General features: G+C 49.8%; 1 protein-coding gene across 1 annotated transcript in view; it reads right to left on the minus strand.

The window, feature by feature from the left end:
• Positions 1-15,836, minus strand: part of MOXD1 (monooxygenase DBH like 1) — an 83,761-nt gene that overhangs the window by 46,774 nt on the left and 21,151 nt on the right. Inside the window, exons 2-4 of the mRNA XM_064170040.1 lie at positions 13,990-14,136; positions 11,710-11,877; positions 11,515-11,598 (exon numbers count right to left, since the gene is read on the minus strand). Coding sequence (XP_064026110.1) covers positions 11,515-11,598; positions 11,710-11,877; positions 13,990-14,136 — 399 coding nt within the window. The remainder of the gene's footprint in view (positions 1-11,514; positions 11,599-11,709; positions 11,878-13,989; positions 14,137-15,836) is intronic.

The raw sequence follows: 15,836 nt of genomic DNA on the forward strand, positions 1-15,836 counted from the left end.
TATCTCTTTATTTAAGATCTGCTGTTGGCATTTGGGTTTAATTCATCTGAATGTGCAGAACTTCAGATCAAAAATCCTGGCATTATTCTGGAGAAAAGTCCCTGCTCCTTATTCACAGCTATTTCCTCCTCTTGAAGCTAGGAAGAGAGTATTTGTTTCCTCAGTGACTGCTGGTCAGCGAAAGCTCACTGCAGTGTTCCTAGCGTGCTGTGTTAAGAAGCAATTCCCATGCCTCTGCTTTGACCTGCAGAACTGTTACTGGGAAAGAACAGCCTCTGTCAGGTGAAAGTTACTGCTGCTGTGCAGCTGGAAGAGGACACACGAAGTGGCAGGACACAGATTTGATGGATGCCCACTGCTGGGTGGCTTCACTCACAGTGAAGGTCAGCAGTCCAGCGTCCAAATGGAGATCAGTGGCAAGTGGAGCCCCTCAGGGGGTGGTACTGAGACCACTGCTTTTTGACATCTTTGTGGGTGACATGGACAGTGGGATGGAGGCACCCTCAGCAGGTTTGCAGGTGACACCAAGCTGTGTGGTGCAGCTGACACCCTGGAGGGCAGGGATCCATCCAGAGGGACCTGGGCAGGCTGGCAGGTGGTCCCAAGCCAATCTCAAGTTCAACAAGACCAAGTGCAATCCCAGGCACAAATCCAGGCCAGGTGAGGAGTGGATTCAGAAGAGCCCTGCAGAGAAGGGCTTAAGGGGTGCTGGCTGATGAGGCGCTTGATGTGACCTGGCAATGGAAACAGAAGGCCAAATATAGCCTGGGCTGCACCAAAAGAAGCATGGCCACCAGGCTACTGGAGGGATTCTGCCCTTCTGCACTAGTGAGGCCTCACCTAATGCACTGCCTCCAGTTCTGGACACCCCAGAACGAGACGGAGCTGTTGGAGAGGGCCCAGAAGAGGCCAAGAAGATGATCAGAGGGCAGGAGAACACCCAGTATGGGAACAGGCTGGGAGAGTTGGGGCTGTTGAGCCTGGAGAAAAGAAGGCTCCAGGGAGACCTTAGAGCAGCCTTCCAGTACCTGAAAGGGCTGCAGGAGAGCTGGGGAGGGACTTGGACAAGGGCTGGGAGTGCCAGGATGAGAACAATGGCTTTGAGCTGGGAGAGAGGAGAGTGAGACTGGAAAGGAGGAAGAAAGTCTTTGCAGTGAGGGTGGTGAGACACTGGTCCAAGTTGCCCAGGGAGGCTGTGGATGCCCCTGCCTGGAGGTGTTCAAGGCCAGGCTGTATGAGGCCTTGAGCAAGGTGGGCTGGTGGGAAGTGTCCCTGCCCATGGACCTCTGTGGATCACCCAGTCCAAGTCCCCAGGGATACCCAGATCAGGTTGCACAGGAACACATCCAGGCAGGTTTGGAATCTCTCTAGAAAACGAGATTCCACAACTTCTCTGGGCAGCCTCTTCCAGGGCTCCAGCACCTTCACAACAAAGAGCTTTGTCCTTAAGTTCAAGGGAAACCTCCTGGACTCTCATTTGTACCCATTGCCTCTTGGCCTGTCACTGGCCACCACTGAGAAGAGTCTAGCTCTCATCTTCTTGCCTCCCACCCTTTAGCCGTTGACATGCACTCAGCAGATACCCTCTCAAGCTGCTCTTCCAGGGCTCTCAGCCTCACCTCCTGAGAGATGCTGCAGGCTCCTTGGCATCCTCATAGCCTCTCCTGGACTCTCTCCAGCAATTCCCTGTCCCTCCTGAACTGGGGAACCCAGAACTGGACACAATACTCAAGATGTGGTCTCACCAGGGCAGAGAGAGGAGAAGGAGAAGCTCCCTGAACCTGCTCACCACACTCTACTTGATGCACTGCAGCTCACCATTGGCCTTCTTGGCCAGAAGGGCACATTGCTGGCTCATGGCCACCTTCTTGACCACCAGCCCTGCCCGGTCCTCCTCCCCAGAGCTGCTCTCCAGCAGCTCACCTCTTACCTGTACTGTTGCAGGAGGTTGTTCCACCCCAGCTGCAGGACCCTTTACCTGCCCTTGCTGATCTTCACCACTGCCAAACATTCCAAGCCTGCCCAGGGTCTGCTCTGTCAGTCAGCTCTCAACCCATCTCACTCTGCACTCCTGAGTCACACTTCCTAAGCGTATCTCTGCAAAGTCTTGCCATGGACAAGGCAGACCACATCCACTGCCCTCTCCTCATCTCCCCAGCTGCTCACCCATCACAGAAGGCTGTCAGATCACCCCAGCAGGACTCCCCCTGGTATTCCAGCCAGTTCTCAACACACCTCACTGCCCACTCATCTGACCAAACACTATATCTATGAAACATACAATAATACACTAAATAAATTTACCTTTGAAATGATCTAGCAGCAGATGAGAGAAGAGCTACTCTGTTATTTCCCGAGACCTTGCTGGGGAGACTTTGAATCTTCCGCTAGTTCAGCTCAGATTCTTTCACCCTGCAAGCCTCTTGGGCCCATTCATGCTTGCACTGAGGAGCCAGCCATGCAGATCAAAGGGCTCTGCAGTGTGAGGTGATAGCTTGGCTGCCAGGCTCATTTACCAAGGCTGGAATGGCTTCGCGGGAAAACACAGAACGTTTGTTTGCGTCAGCTGGCTTGGTTCAGCTCGTAGGAGCTACCTTTAGCAGGAGAGAAGAGTCCAGGCAGAGCAGAAACAGCAGTCGCTGCCTGGCATCACTCAAACCTATCGCTCTCTGATGGTGCTAAAGCCTGCAGGCTGCCCTCTGGCTTCCAATCAAACCATTTCTCTAACTGGAGTCCCTTTGTGTTCTCACACTGGAGCCTTTGCTGTTGCTGGAGCATTCCACTGTCAGAAGGCAGAGTTGTCTTTGGCAACAGGAGTTTTGGAGGTTTTGCTTCCTTATCAGAGACTGTCCCAAAACTGCCCATGAAGATTAGCTGGCAGCTGCTGCTCTGCTCTGACACAGGCCCTTCCTGAACTGAAAAGAGGCTCTCAGGAGAGTCACGACCAGAACCATTGGTGCTTATATTAACTGTGTCCAACGTCACATTTCCCAGCTAATGCTAAATCCAAATAACAGTGACTTGGGTTTGTCTCTGGTGATAATGTTTGCCTGTTTTCACTGGTCACATCTGAGTTCAGTGCCTCGAAATTAGACAGAGTTCTGCTTTCTCTGCAGGCAAAGAAATAAAGAACTGAAAAAGTATTAGTTTGCAATTTTTGCTCCCGTCACAGTCTCAGGGTCACAAAATTGCCCAGACTGGAAAAGATCTTTGAAACCATCCAGTCAAATCCTCAGCCTAACACTGACAAGGGGCACCCAGGGCAGGGCACACAGCAACACATCCAGGTGGGTTCTGAATCTCTCCAGGGCAGGAGACTCCACAACCTCTCTGGGCAGCCTGCTCCAGGCTCCAGCACTCTCACACTAAGTTACCCCTCCTGTTCCCGTGGCACCTCCTCTGCTCCAGCTTGCCCCCAGTGCCCCTTGTGCTGCCCTTGGCCACCCCTGGGCAGAGCCTGCCTGCATCCTTCCGACACTGCCCTGCACATCTTCAGCACAGCACTGAGGGCAGTCCTCAGGCTGCTCTGCTGCCGGCTCCCAGCTCCAGTTCCCTCAGCCTGGCCTCACAGTAGAGCTTCCCCTGCCTGCAGCAGCTTGAGGGCTCTGGGCTGGGCTCTCTCAAGCAGTTCCCTGAGGTCCTTCTGGAACTGAGAGGCCCAGAACTGGACACAGTGTTCCAAATGTGGCCTGGTCAGGGTAGAGTCAGGGTAAGTCTCTGTCCTACTTATCACAGCCCTTCTAATGCACGCCAGGATACAACATCTGCACAGCTCTCAAACACCTCTAGGCATATTGACTCCACCATCTCCCAGGGTCATCCTACTCTGACTATTTGATGGGACATGCCCATGCCCAGGAGCAGCTGGGTGTCTGGGTTCTCTGCTTTATCAGCGTAGAGAGACTGAAGCATACAGGAGATGCTGAAGCTGCTGTACCTTCTGCAGGCTGACAGAACTGTCTGGGGTTGACACTGAAAGGCCATTTACCAGCTGGCTCAGACACGTAGCTAAGTCCAGCTCCAGCACAGGAGCCCATCCTTGTGGTTGCAAATTCACAGTCTCCAGTGCGCTGCCTGAGTTTAATTCAGTGTTCATGGGTGGTACTTAAGAGACACTGAATTTTAACCACATATGCTAATCTTCAGCATGGGGCTGCTGCCCCATTTCAGCAGCACTATACCTACTCACTCCTTCACCTCAGCAGATTCAGACAATGCTCATGGAAGGGCATTATATGAATCTATGCATTTTATGCTCCTGAGCACAGCCACATCATTGCCCTCCTGCCAGTAAAAAGTGTTCTAGGCTGAGTTGGATGAGGCCTTCAGCAACCTGGGCTAGTGGGAGGTGTCCCTGTGCACGGCAGGGGGTTGGAACTGGATGAGCTTTGAGGTCCCTTCCAGCCCAAACCATTCTGTGAATCTGACTCAGCCTGACTATAGAGTTAAAAAAAAAAAACTAGAAAATTTAGAACTGCAGAAAAATTAAGATTATTAGAGAGAAAATGTGCAGAGACAAATGACTCTACTGCCCCAAACCATTCCCTACTCTACATAAACAGCTTTACCTACTCTTAGAGTGAAATTCAACGTTAGATGTTTTTGTCTGTGGCATTACTGAAGCCCAGCAAACTGGGGGTGTTGACTGATGGCTGGCTGAAGATGAGTCAGCAGTGTGCTCAGGAGGGCAAGGAGGCTAAGGACATCCTGGCCTGGATCAGCAACAGCCTGGCCAGCAGGTCTGGGGGTGGGATTGTGCCCCTCTGCTCAGCACTGCGGAGGCCACACCTTGAGTACTCAGTTCTGTGTTGATCCTCTCACTCCAAGGACATCGAGTAGCTGGAGCAGGTCCAGAGAAGGACAACAAAGCTGGGAAAGGGTCTGGAGAACAGGGCTGGGGAGGAGCAGCTGAGGGAGCTGGGGTTCTTTATTCTGAAGAAGAAGTGTCCTGGAGTCCTGTACCCCTAAATTCCTCTCCTGCCCGGACTTCGGGGGGAAGGGGGAAAGCCGCCTGGTTTCCCTCCCCCCCTCGCCTGCCCTGCAGCCACGAAGGGGGTGAGCAAAAGGGCCTGCCCACACGAGGACTGCCCCGTGAGCTCCCACGCTGGGGCCAGGCTGGGATTGGTGTGGTAACTCTGCCCTTTGTCTAGCCAAGGTTATAACTATTGGGGGTCTTCCTGCCTTTGGGGGTTCCCGCTTTGGATTTTGCCCGTGCCTGGACGTACGTGCCTGCCTGAGCTCCCCCACTCTCCTCGCCTTGGCTGCAGAGATCATCAAAGGGACTGTTCCCTATTGACACCTTTGTGAGCCTAACGATCCTTAACGACTCTTAATCGTTCACCTGCAGCCGCTGAAAGGTGGAGAAGGACAGACCTCGAGCAAGCCAGCCCGATCGTGAGTTATTTGGCTCAGCTTAATTAATAAGAAACTGCTGCTAATTAATAGCTAAAGCCTTTTCCAACTTCTGACTTCCAAAATAGTCAGATTATTGATAGTATCCCTGTAGGTAATTCTCATGCGACTGAACCTGCTAATTAAACTAAATTAATCTTTGTATATATAGTTTTGGGGGCAGGTTTTTGGGAAATAAAATTAACTATTTTTGTATAATTTCCCGACTCGGCCACATATTAATTCCTGCCTCCGCAACAAGAAGATGCTGAGGGAAGACATCATTGCTCTCTACAGCTCCCCGAAAGGAGGCTGCAGTGAAGTGAGGGTCAGCAGAGACTTAGCAGCAGTGCTGGGATGGTGAGAGAGTAGGGACAGTTTCTGGTGTTGGACCCACTGCGGCTGTGCCCTGTGCTGACGCCGAGGAGCTGCCTGCTGGCTGGCTGTGGCACGGCTGGCACGCAGGGTGCTCAGACCTTTCCTCCACTTCTAGGTACTGCAGCAGTTCAGAACTCTACACACACCAGACCCAAGGATTTGTCAGGTGCAGTGGGCGAGCACAGGCAGTGAACTGACAACAGAGGCAGAGGCACTCGGGTGGATTATCTGCCCAGGGTTTGCACTGCAGAAAAGCAAAGCAGTGCAGCTCACTGGTGAGCGGCACAGGGGAACTGAGCTAACAGAAGGCACCAGCATGGAGCCTAAGCTAAAGGCACTAAGAGTAATAAGCTACATCTGTACAACCGCAAGTGCAGAGCAGCAAAACCAAGCTTTGAACATGAAGTGCAGGAGTCCCCATCCCTGGGATTGTTTAAAAGATATTTGGATGAGAAGCTTAGGGACATGGTCTAACAGCTGTGCACAGGAAGATTTTAGGTCATGGTGGGACTTAATGATCTTAGGTGCTCTTTCAACCAGGTGATTCTGTCATTCTGTGAGACTGGGAAGGATTTATCATGATTATGAGACAAATTTTCACTCTCATGGTCCTAGTAAACATCTGGATGATGCCAGCTCACAGAAAGAAAAAATAATCAGGCAGAAAAAAATAAAACATCCAGAGAGAGGCTTACAAGCTGTCAAAGCACAGAGATGTGTCCGCACACACCTCCACGTAAGGACAGAGAACTGTAGGAGAGGATCCACAGGAGGCCATGAAAATGATCAGGAAAGCTCAGAAGGGACTTGTGACTAGGGCTGGGAGTGACAGGATGAGAGACAATGGCTTTGAGCTGGGAGAGGGGAGACTGAGAGTGGAGATGAGGAAGAAATTCTTCAGAGAGAGGGTGATGAGACACTGGCATAGGTTGCCAAGGATGGTTGTGGATGCCCTTGCCTGGAGGTGTTGAAGGTCACATTGGAACTGAAGGGTGGTTGTAGCCAGGAGGAGGTTGCTCTCTTCTCTCAGGTGGCCAGAACCAGAACAAGAGGACACAGCCTCAAGCTATGCCAGGGGAAATTTAGGCTGGAGGTGAGGAGAAAGTTCTTCACTGAGAGAGTCATTGGACACTGGAATGGGCTGCCCGGGGAGGTGGTGGAGTCGCCGTCCCTGGAGCTGTTCAAGGCAGGACTGGACGTGGCACTTGGTGCCATGGTCTGGCCTTGAGCTCTGTGGTAAAGGGTTGGACTTGATGATCTATGAGGTCTCTTCCAACCTTGGTGATACTGTGATACTGTGGATGAGGTCTTCAGCAAGCTGCGCTGGTGGGAGGAATCCTTGCCCGTGGCAGAGGACTGGAACTGGAGGAGCTTTAAGGTCCCTTCCAACCCAACCCATTCTATGAATCTATGATTGAAAATCTTGAAAAGTAGACATCTTGATGGTAAAAGCGAGAACTGCAATAATGCTATCAAGAAATGACCTTAAATCCTGTCTGGTGTAATTAGTGGAATGAGTTTTTTTTAAGCTAGCTACTTCTAAGAAGCCTCCTGGATAGCTTCTGCACTTGAGAAAAGGGAAGCTCCCTGGGGTAGCCAGCCTGAGGCACACAGCACAGCCTGCAGCTCAAAGCAGCAATCCAGGCCACTGCACATGTAGCTGCAGGACCAGTTTGCAGCCAGGCTTTGATGTGTGCTCTCCCACATGAAGAGCAGCCAGAGTCCACCACTCCACTACAACTGTGGAGCCATCCTGCAAATAGCTGGTTTGAGGAGAGGCAGTTGCTTGATATTAGTTGCAAGCAACCCCTTCCATCTGTTAAATGGAAATGGACTCATTCCCCCACCAATTGGTTCTGCTGATCAAAAACCACAGGGGAGGCAAAAACCTGCAAGAGTTTAACAACATTTCAAGCAGCCACTTAGCCAGGAAGACAGCTTGGAGCTGGCAGAGGCACGACCTGGCTGCAACCTGTGTAAGCCACTATCATGCCTACCTACAGAGAAATCATAACATCATTGCGAGTTATATCTCCAGGAGTTCCCAGAGGCAAGGGCATGTAGGAAGACACATCTCTTCCCTAGGGAAGAAGTTGCAAGAGATAGGAGACAAAGGAAGATCAAAGAAAGAAATCCTAGCCCTGGCTAGGACTTATCACAATGCAACTCTCTTCTCCATTGGTCAATGCAGCAGAAGGAGAAATTTCTTCTCCCTGTGTCATTATCCCACCTATGGGATGAATGCAAGATTGTAATCTTATGTCTTGCATAATTTCCATGTCATGGAATGCAGCTTGATCAAGAAAAGTCAAGGAAAACATGCTGTTCCTTATTACCTGAGGCTCTTGGAAAACAGTATGGAAGTTAGGGAAAGACAAAACAAATACAGAAGGTCTTACTTGCTCATGAAGTTCAGCAAGAACAAGTGCAGGGTCCTGCACCTGGGCTGGAACAACCCTCACTATCAACCCAGGCTGGGAGAGGAGGAGATAGAAAGGACCCCGAGGAAAAAGACTTGGGGGTGCTGGTGGGTGAGAAGCTGAAGAGGAGCCAGCAATGGGCACTAGCAGCACAGAAGGCCAATGGCAGCCTGGGCTGCATCCAAAGCAGCATGGACAGAGATGGAGAGAGGAGATCCTGCCCCTCTGCTCTGCTTTGCTCTGCTGAGACCCCACTATGTCCACAAAGACAAGAGGCCTGGAGCTTCTTTGCTATGAGAATGGGCTGAAGTTTGCTCAGCTTGGAGAAGACTGCAGGGAGACCTTAGAGCAGCCTTCCAGTACCTGAATGAAACCCACCACTGCCACTAAACCACCTCCATCAGCACCACATCCGCACAGCTTTGAAACTTCTTCAAGGATGGGGACTTCAGCACCTCCCTGGGCAGCCTGTGCCAGTGCCTGAGAAACCTTCCTGGGAAGAAATTGTTCCTAATATCCAACCTGAACCTCTCCTGACCAGCTTCAGACCATTTCCTTTTGTCCTGTTACTTGTATGTCCAAGAACAAATGAATGACAGAGAACCAACTTGAAACACCAAATCCCCAGCAGACTGCATTTTTAAGTGTACACTTCCATGATGTCGATGGCAGACATTGCCCCAAAAGAGCCAAAGTTTAGCTCCAGAAGATCGGAGGGCTGGAGCACCTCTGCCATGGGAACAGGCTGGGAGAGTTGGGGCTGTTCAGCCTGAAGAAGAGAAGGCTCTGGCGAGACCTGAGAGCTGCATTCCCATATCTGAAGGGGACCTACAGGAAGGCACCTTATCAAAGCAAGGAAATTCAGAGTCCCAGATTGTATCGAGTCGGAAGAGACCCTCAAAGAGCATCTTGTCCAACCCCCCTGCAGTCAGCAGGGACACCTACAACCAGAGCAGCCTGACCAGGGCCACATCAAGTCTGACCTCAGATGCCTCCAAGGACAGGGTGTTAATCACAGGTCTGGGCAATCTGCTCCAGTATTTCACTACTGACATTCTAAAGAACTTCCTCCTGATGTCCAACCTAAATCTCCCCTGTGCCAGGCCCCTGCAAGACACCACTTGTCACTCTTCTACATCTGGACATCAACCATCGACCACTGCCCTCTGTATGCAATCACACAACCAATTCCTTATCCACTGAACAGTCCACGCATCAAATCCACATCTCTCCAGCTCAGAGGGAAAGATGCTACGGGGAGCATATTACAGATATGATCCCCCCGGTGATTCTGTAACTCACACAGCACCATCACAATAACATAAAACTGAAACGTTGGGCAGAGTACTTCTGAGCTTCAGCTGACCACAAATGACCAGCTGGGTCAGGGGGAAGGCAAAGCATTAAAAACAAATTCAGAAAACATAAATAGTAAACAGTTGCAGCAAACCTTTAGCAGAACAGCATCTTCCACCCAACATCCACACGGAGAGCGGCAGCCTGCTGCTAACATTTTGAAGCTCCCTGGCTTGAAAGCAGGAAGCCAGGAATCCTGCCCTACAAACTGCAAGCAAATCCTGTTTCCCACACAAATCTGCCACATGATCAAATGTCATTGAAGATCAAGTATCTGAAGGCAGAAATTTGGACCATGCAGTTTTTCATGCAGATAAAAGGGCTAGGAGGGTGCTGAAGGGCCTGGCACATCTGTGTGAGAGGCTGAGAGTCGTGGGGCTGGGTAGTCTGGACAAGAGAAGGCTGAAAGGAGATCTGAGCAATGGTTACAAACATCTGAGGAGTGGAGGTCAAGAAGCAGAGGCCAGGCTCTGTGCAATGGTGTCCTGGGACAGGAGAAGGAGCAGTGGACACAAACTGGAACCCAGGAAGTTCCACCTCAGCACAAGAGGAAACTGCTTTATTGTGAGGGAGCCTTGGAGCAAACTGCCCAAAGAAGTTGTGCAGTCTCCTTCTCTGAAGACTTTCAAGCTCAATTTGGATGTGCTCCTGTGTGATCTGCTCTGGGTGACCCTGCTCTGGCAGAGGGGTTGGACTGGATGATCTCCAGAGGTCACTTCCAACCCCTACCCTTCTGTAATTCCATGGTTCTATAAAGTGCAGAACCCTCTGTATTTCAGAATAACTATAGATAGTTCTCAGGCCTACACAAGAGATCACACACTGAGTTCTTTGAGTCCATTTAAAACCCCAGTTTTACTGAATGCCTTGGAGAAACATGACTGACAGTAATCAAAAATAATAATGGGATAGAATTATAGCCTTAAAAGCATTCCTGGGTTCAAAGAACAATAAAACAAAGAGCCAGAGCTATCTCACTGCACTCTCATCAGCAGTGCAATAAAGCATTTAGGAGGTCCCTGGGGCAGGAATGTGAGAGCCAGCTTGCCCCCAGCACTTTTAAGTTTTCAGGCCTAAAAAGACAGAGAAGTTAAAAAAAAGCATTAGAGCAAAACAAGTTTGTGCATGTGGGTTCTGAAATCCCCTGGGATCCTGCTGAACCTTGTGTGGATGTTTACAGGGTTCCATTAATTTTTCAATAAATGGCAGCATCCATCTCCTCTTTCTTATTGTTTGGCTTTTAAACAGCTGAAGGTAATGGAGTCTGTGCTCATGAAGTGCAACATGGCATAACTTCACTGTGGTCATTGCCACTGGAATCAGATAAAAAACTGACCTTGCACCAGAACAAACTTCAGCATTTAATGGTTTTTCAAACTAACACTCCCCTCTGCTAAAAGAAATCTCTTACATCCTTACACTGATGTCCACTGACAGCACAAAGGGTGCTGGGTGCCAGCTGGAGCAGAGGAGGTGCCATGAGAACAGAAGGGAAAACTTCATTACTGTGAGGGTGCTGGAGGCCTAGAGCAGGCTGCCCAGAGAGGCTGTGGAGTCTTTTGCTCTGGAGAGATTCAGAACCCACCTGGATGTGTTCCTATGTGCCCTGCCCTGGCAGGGGGTTTGGACTGGATGACCTTTTGAGGTCTTTCCAACACCTAATGTTCTGTGACTGATTCTGTGAAAAGCAGAAGCTTGATGGAACAAGCTTCTAGACAATTTTATTTAGTCTTTGTAAATAATGTTTAAAGATGGAAATAATTTCTGAAGGAAGAGAGGATGTAGAGGCTGTGTCCCAGCATGTGCCACTTCTCAGGGCAGACCAGAGTCAGGTCCAGGGCACACACACACTTGACCCGTGTTTGTGAAGACAGACAGGAGCTCTTGTTTCCACCCAGGTAAGCAGCACTGATTCACAGCCAATCCATCACCTGAGCGCCTCTGAGCTGGCTCTGCCTGGATCACCCACCTTGGTCACGTGATGCTTGTGCTGCTGCACAGGGATCCTGAACATCTGGCACCAATAGGTCGTGTCCTTGTCTGGCACTGGCACCTGTCTTAAGAAAAAGGCAAGAAGGCAAGAGTCACACGAGCCTGCTGCATAAGGCCTTAGCTGTCACCTCGCCCCCATCTGCACACAGACCCAGAGCTGGGACCAACTCACGTCTTTGTTTGTCAAGTCGAAGTATGGCAGAGAGGCAGAGGAGGCCTCTTCTCGCTTGGGGTGCAGCAAGCGCAGGCTCTTTGTGCCTCGGTTGGACCCATGGTAGTTCTGACCTGCTTCTCCCATGTCCCTGTGGTGGTAGGCCCATATTACCCGCACTGTGCTCTCCTGGAAGGACACCAAACACCCAACAACCCCCCAAATCCATAAGCAACAGGAATCTTCCTTAGGGTTCACACAACTCCTGTGAGAGGACTGCTGGAGGAGTGGAACAACAACAGCATCCAGCAGAGGAGCAGTTGACACAGCTTTGCCTTTCATCTTTTACACTCATAGCTCTCATTGGAGACAGGCAGGAGCTGAGTCTCACTCTGAGAGATCCCTTCATCAGTGTCACCAACTTAAATGACATCTGCAAACAGCAGAACACACTCGTCAAGAGGGTACCAACTAAACATATGCAATTTGGTTTTTTCTACAAAAATCTCTCATTTGGCAAGCAATTAGAAGGTTTCCTCCCAAAACCTTTTCCAGGCTCAGCTCTGTAAACATGTGGCTAACTTTTGTGAGCTGCTGCCTTCACATACCCGTGGAGACAATCAGCTGTGGGATAGATTTACAACTTCAACATCAATCAAAGCCACAGCAGAGATCAATTCTCTGTAAGCCACTGTCAGGCTGCCATCACTACCCTTGAGACAAAGCCCTGAAACAAGTCCTGAAAGGTCCCAGAATGTTCAGTTACACTGACAATTTGGAGCAGGTGTGAAGGCCATAGACCCACTGACTGCCTGGAAAACAGAGAGTCAAAGAATGGTCTGGGTTGGAAGGGACCTCCAAAGGGCATCCAGTCCAACCTTCCTGCAGTCAGCAGGGACATCCTCCACTAGATCAGGCTGCTCAGACCCTGCCCAGCCTCACCTTGAATGTCTCCAGGGATGGGGCCCAAACCACCTCCCAGGGCAACCTGCTGGAGTGTTCCAGCAGCCTCCTGGTGCAGAACTTGTTCCTCAGATCCAGTCTCAATCTGCTCTGCTCTCATTTCAAGCCATTGCCCTCGTCCTGCTCCCGCAGGCCTTTGACAAGACCCTCTGCAGCCTGCTTGTAGCCTCTTCAGGTACTGGCAGGCTGCTTTTAGGTCTCTCTGGAACCTTCTTCAGGCTGGACATCCCCAGCTCCTTCAGCCTGTTCTAATAGCAGAGCTGCTCCAGCCCCCTGATCATTTTCATGGCCTCCTCTAGACCTACTCCATCAGGTCCATGCCCTTCCTGTGTTGAGGGCTCCAGAGCTGGGTGCAGTATTCCAGAGGAGGAAATCTGTGTTACCAGCTGTGGTAACCCTGCATCTCTCCACTCCTCATGTTGCCATTTTTATGCATATTACAGAGACAGATAATGGAAGCAGAGCAGAACAACAGCAATGATTCCAAGACAAGCAGGAGACAAGCCAAAACCCAGCAGCCTTGCAAAGCTCCCTCACCTATCTGCTGTCTCCAGTGTGCAAGTCACCAAATTCAAGCAATTTAAGATGACATTTGGGCAGTAAAGCAGAAGGGCAAAGCAAAAATGAAAACAGAAGAGCTTAATACAACCAGCACAAGTATTTCACCTGGTTAATTTAAGTTGGCCAAACAGATGGTTTGGAAATAGATGCTTGCAGAGGCTGCCCAGGGAGCTGGTGGAGTCACCATCCCTGGAGGTGTTTAAAGGTCATTTGAATGTGGTGCTTGGGGTTTATGGGTGAACTTGTAGTAGCCTTCCAGTATCTAAAGGGGCCTACAGGAGGGCTGGGGAAGGACTATTGACAAGGTCCTGTAAAGACAGGACAAGGAGAAATGGGTTTGAAATGGTAGAGGGAAAATTGAAACTGGATGTTAGGAAGAAGTTCTTTACAGTGAGGATGGTGAGACACTGGCACAGGTTGCCTGGGGAGGGTGTGGATACTCCCTCCCTGGAGGTGTCCAGGACCAGGTTGGATGAGGTCTTCAGTGACCTGTTCTAGTGGGAGGTGTCCCTGCCTACGGCAGGGGAGGTGGAACTGGATGAGGTCCCTTTCAACCTAAACCATTCTATGATTCTAACTTTACAGAGTAGGGTTGTTGGTTGGACATGATGATCCCAGGGTTCTTCTTCACAGAATGATTCTGTGATTCTGTGTAAGGGAATTTCTCTTATCCCACATGTTCCTAAGGTGAGGTTTCAGTACCCAGCTTCCTACCCATGTGTATGTTTGGTCTCTGTTAATTGCACCATCTCCCCACACACAGGCAGAGCCTCTTACCGTGATGCTCCTGTCATTGGTGTCACAGGTGTGCAGCTCTCTGCTAAAAGCCAGGATGGTGTGTGTCCCATTCTCCATGGCATATTCCAAGTGGTAATCCTGCTGAGGGTCCTTCCTGAGCACTCTGTTTTCATCTGTAAAATAGTCCTGTTGAAAAGCAAAGGTGACCCTTCATTCACATCTGATACAAAATTAAGAATGGAACTTCATGGCCCATACTGAGGCCCCATGAATAGCATCACAGTGTGAGATGCTACAGAGCAGAGGTTTGTATCAGATGGTGGCAATGAACTTTTTTTTTTAATTAAGAATCTTCAAGAAAGCAAATTTCCTTGTGTGGCCGTTTGAGCTGATCCTCTAGCTCAGACACAAGTTACACATGACTGTGATATCTGTGCTGCTATTAAGCAAGCCAAGCGTCTGAAGCCCTTGTGGTATGGTGAGCGATGGGCAAAGTACAGATACGGTGAAGCGTGGCAGATTGATTACATCTCTCTACCTCGATCTCGGACTGGAAAGCAGCATGTGCTGACCATGGTGGAAGCAAGCACTGGATGGCTGGAACCCTATCCAGTTTCCCGTGCCACTGCACGTAACACCATTTTGGGCTTGGAAAGACAAATCCTGTGGCGACATGGCACTCCAGAAAGAATTGAATCAGATAATGGTACCCACTTTAAAAACAATCTCATAAATCTTGGGCCAAAGAGCACAGCATTGAGTGGATCTATCACATCCCCTACTATGCACCCGCCTCAGGCAAAACTGAACGTTACAATGGCTTGCTGAAAACAACTTTAAAGGCAATGGGGGGAGGAACCTTGAAGAACTGGGAGAAACATCTAGCCCAAAGCACTTGGGTAGTGAATAGTAGAGGTTCCACCAACCGAGCTGGCCCAGCTCATTCAGATGTGTTACAAAAGGTAGAAGGTGACAGGTTCCTGTCATTCGTGAAAAGAATTTGTTGGGCAAGTCTGTTTGGGTATTCTCCCCTTCGGGGGAGGCTACACCTGTCCGAGGGGTGGTTTCTGCTGAAGGACCTGGTCATACATATTGGGTTATGCAGAAGAATGGTGAAATACAATGTGTGCCACAAAAGAATCTGACATTGGCAGAGAGAATGTAGATATGTTGTTATGAGTTCTTTTGCAGATGATTGTGGTGCCCAAAAGCCATGAAGAGCCCACTATCCAAAAGCCCTGAGAGTGCCGAGAGTCCTGCTCTGTTCCACTCATTGAAGAAAACATCTGACTGTTCTAGAAAACCATTCAGCTAGCCAAAGCCTGAGACAGATGGAAATGGGAAGATGAGTGACCGAAAATTGACGAAAGATGCTTGAAGCCTGGAAAACGACCATCTACGATATTGATGTTATTCCTAGTTACATAGAATGACTTGAGGCTGCAATGGTAAATTATATTAAAGGGGTGGATTGTGGCCGTTTGAGCTGATCCTCTAGCTCAGACATAGGGGAGAGATGAACATTCCAGGGATAGGCCACATAAATGGCAACAATAGATAAATTAATATAATTTCATTGGAGCATCAAGAGCTTAATGTCTAGAAGCACAGCTTGTTCTCCCCTTCTCCCGCTGGCTTCGGATGCTTCAGCTTGGCCTATCTTCCCCGGCTGCTGTTTTGGCTACTGCTGCTTTTGCTGCTTCGCCACCGCTTGATCCCTCCCCCATCTCCCTTAAGGTTATTGTATTGTTGTTTTTTTTTTTCCTTCCTTCTCTAGTTATTATCTCTCTTTACATTGCTATACTTATACTATAAGAAAACACAATTTCATCTTTCCCTGACTTTCAAAAAGGGGGGTCTGTGTTGTGAATTTCTTCCCGGGGGAG

Source organism: Pogoniulus pusillus, chromosome 33 (genome assembly GCF_015220805.1).
Source record: "Pogoniulus pusillus isolate bPogPus1 chromosome 33, bPogPus1.pri, whole genome shotgun sequence".
In the NCBI taxonomy this organism is placed as follows: Eukaryota; Metazoa; Chordata; class Aves; order Piciformes; family Lybiidae; genus Pogoniulus; species Pogoniulus pusillus.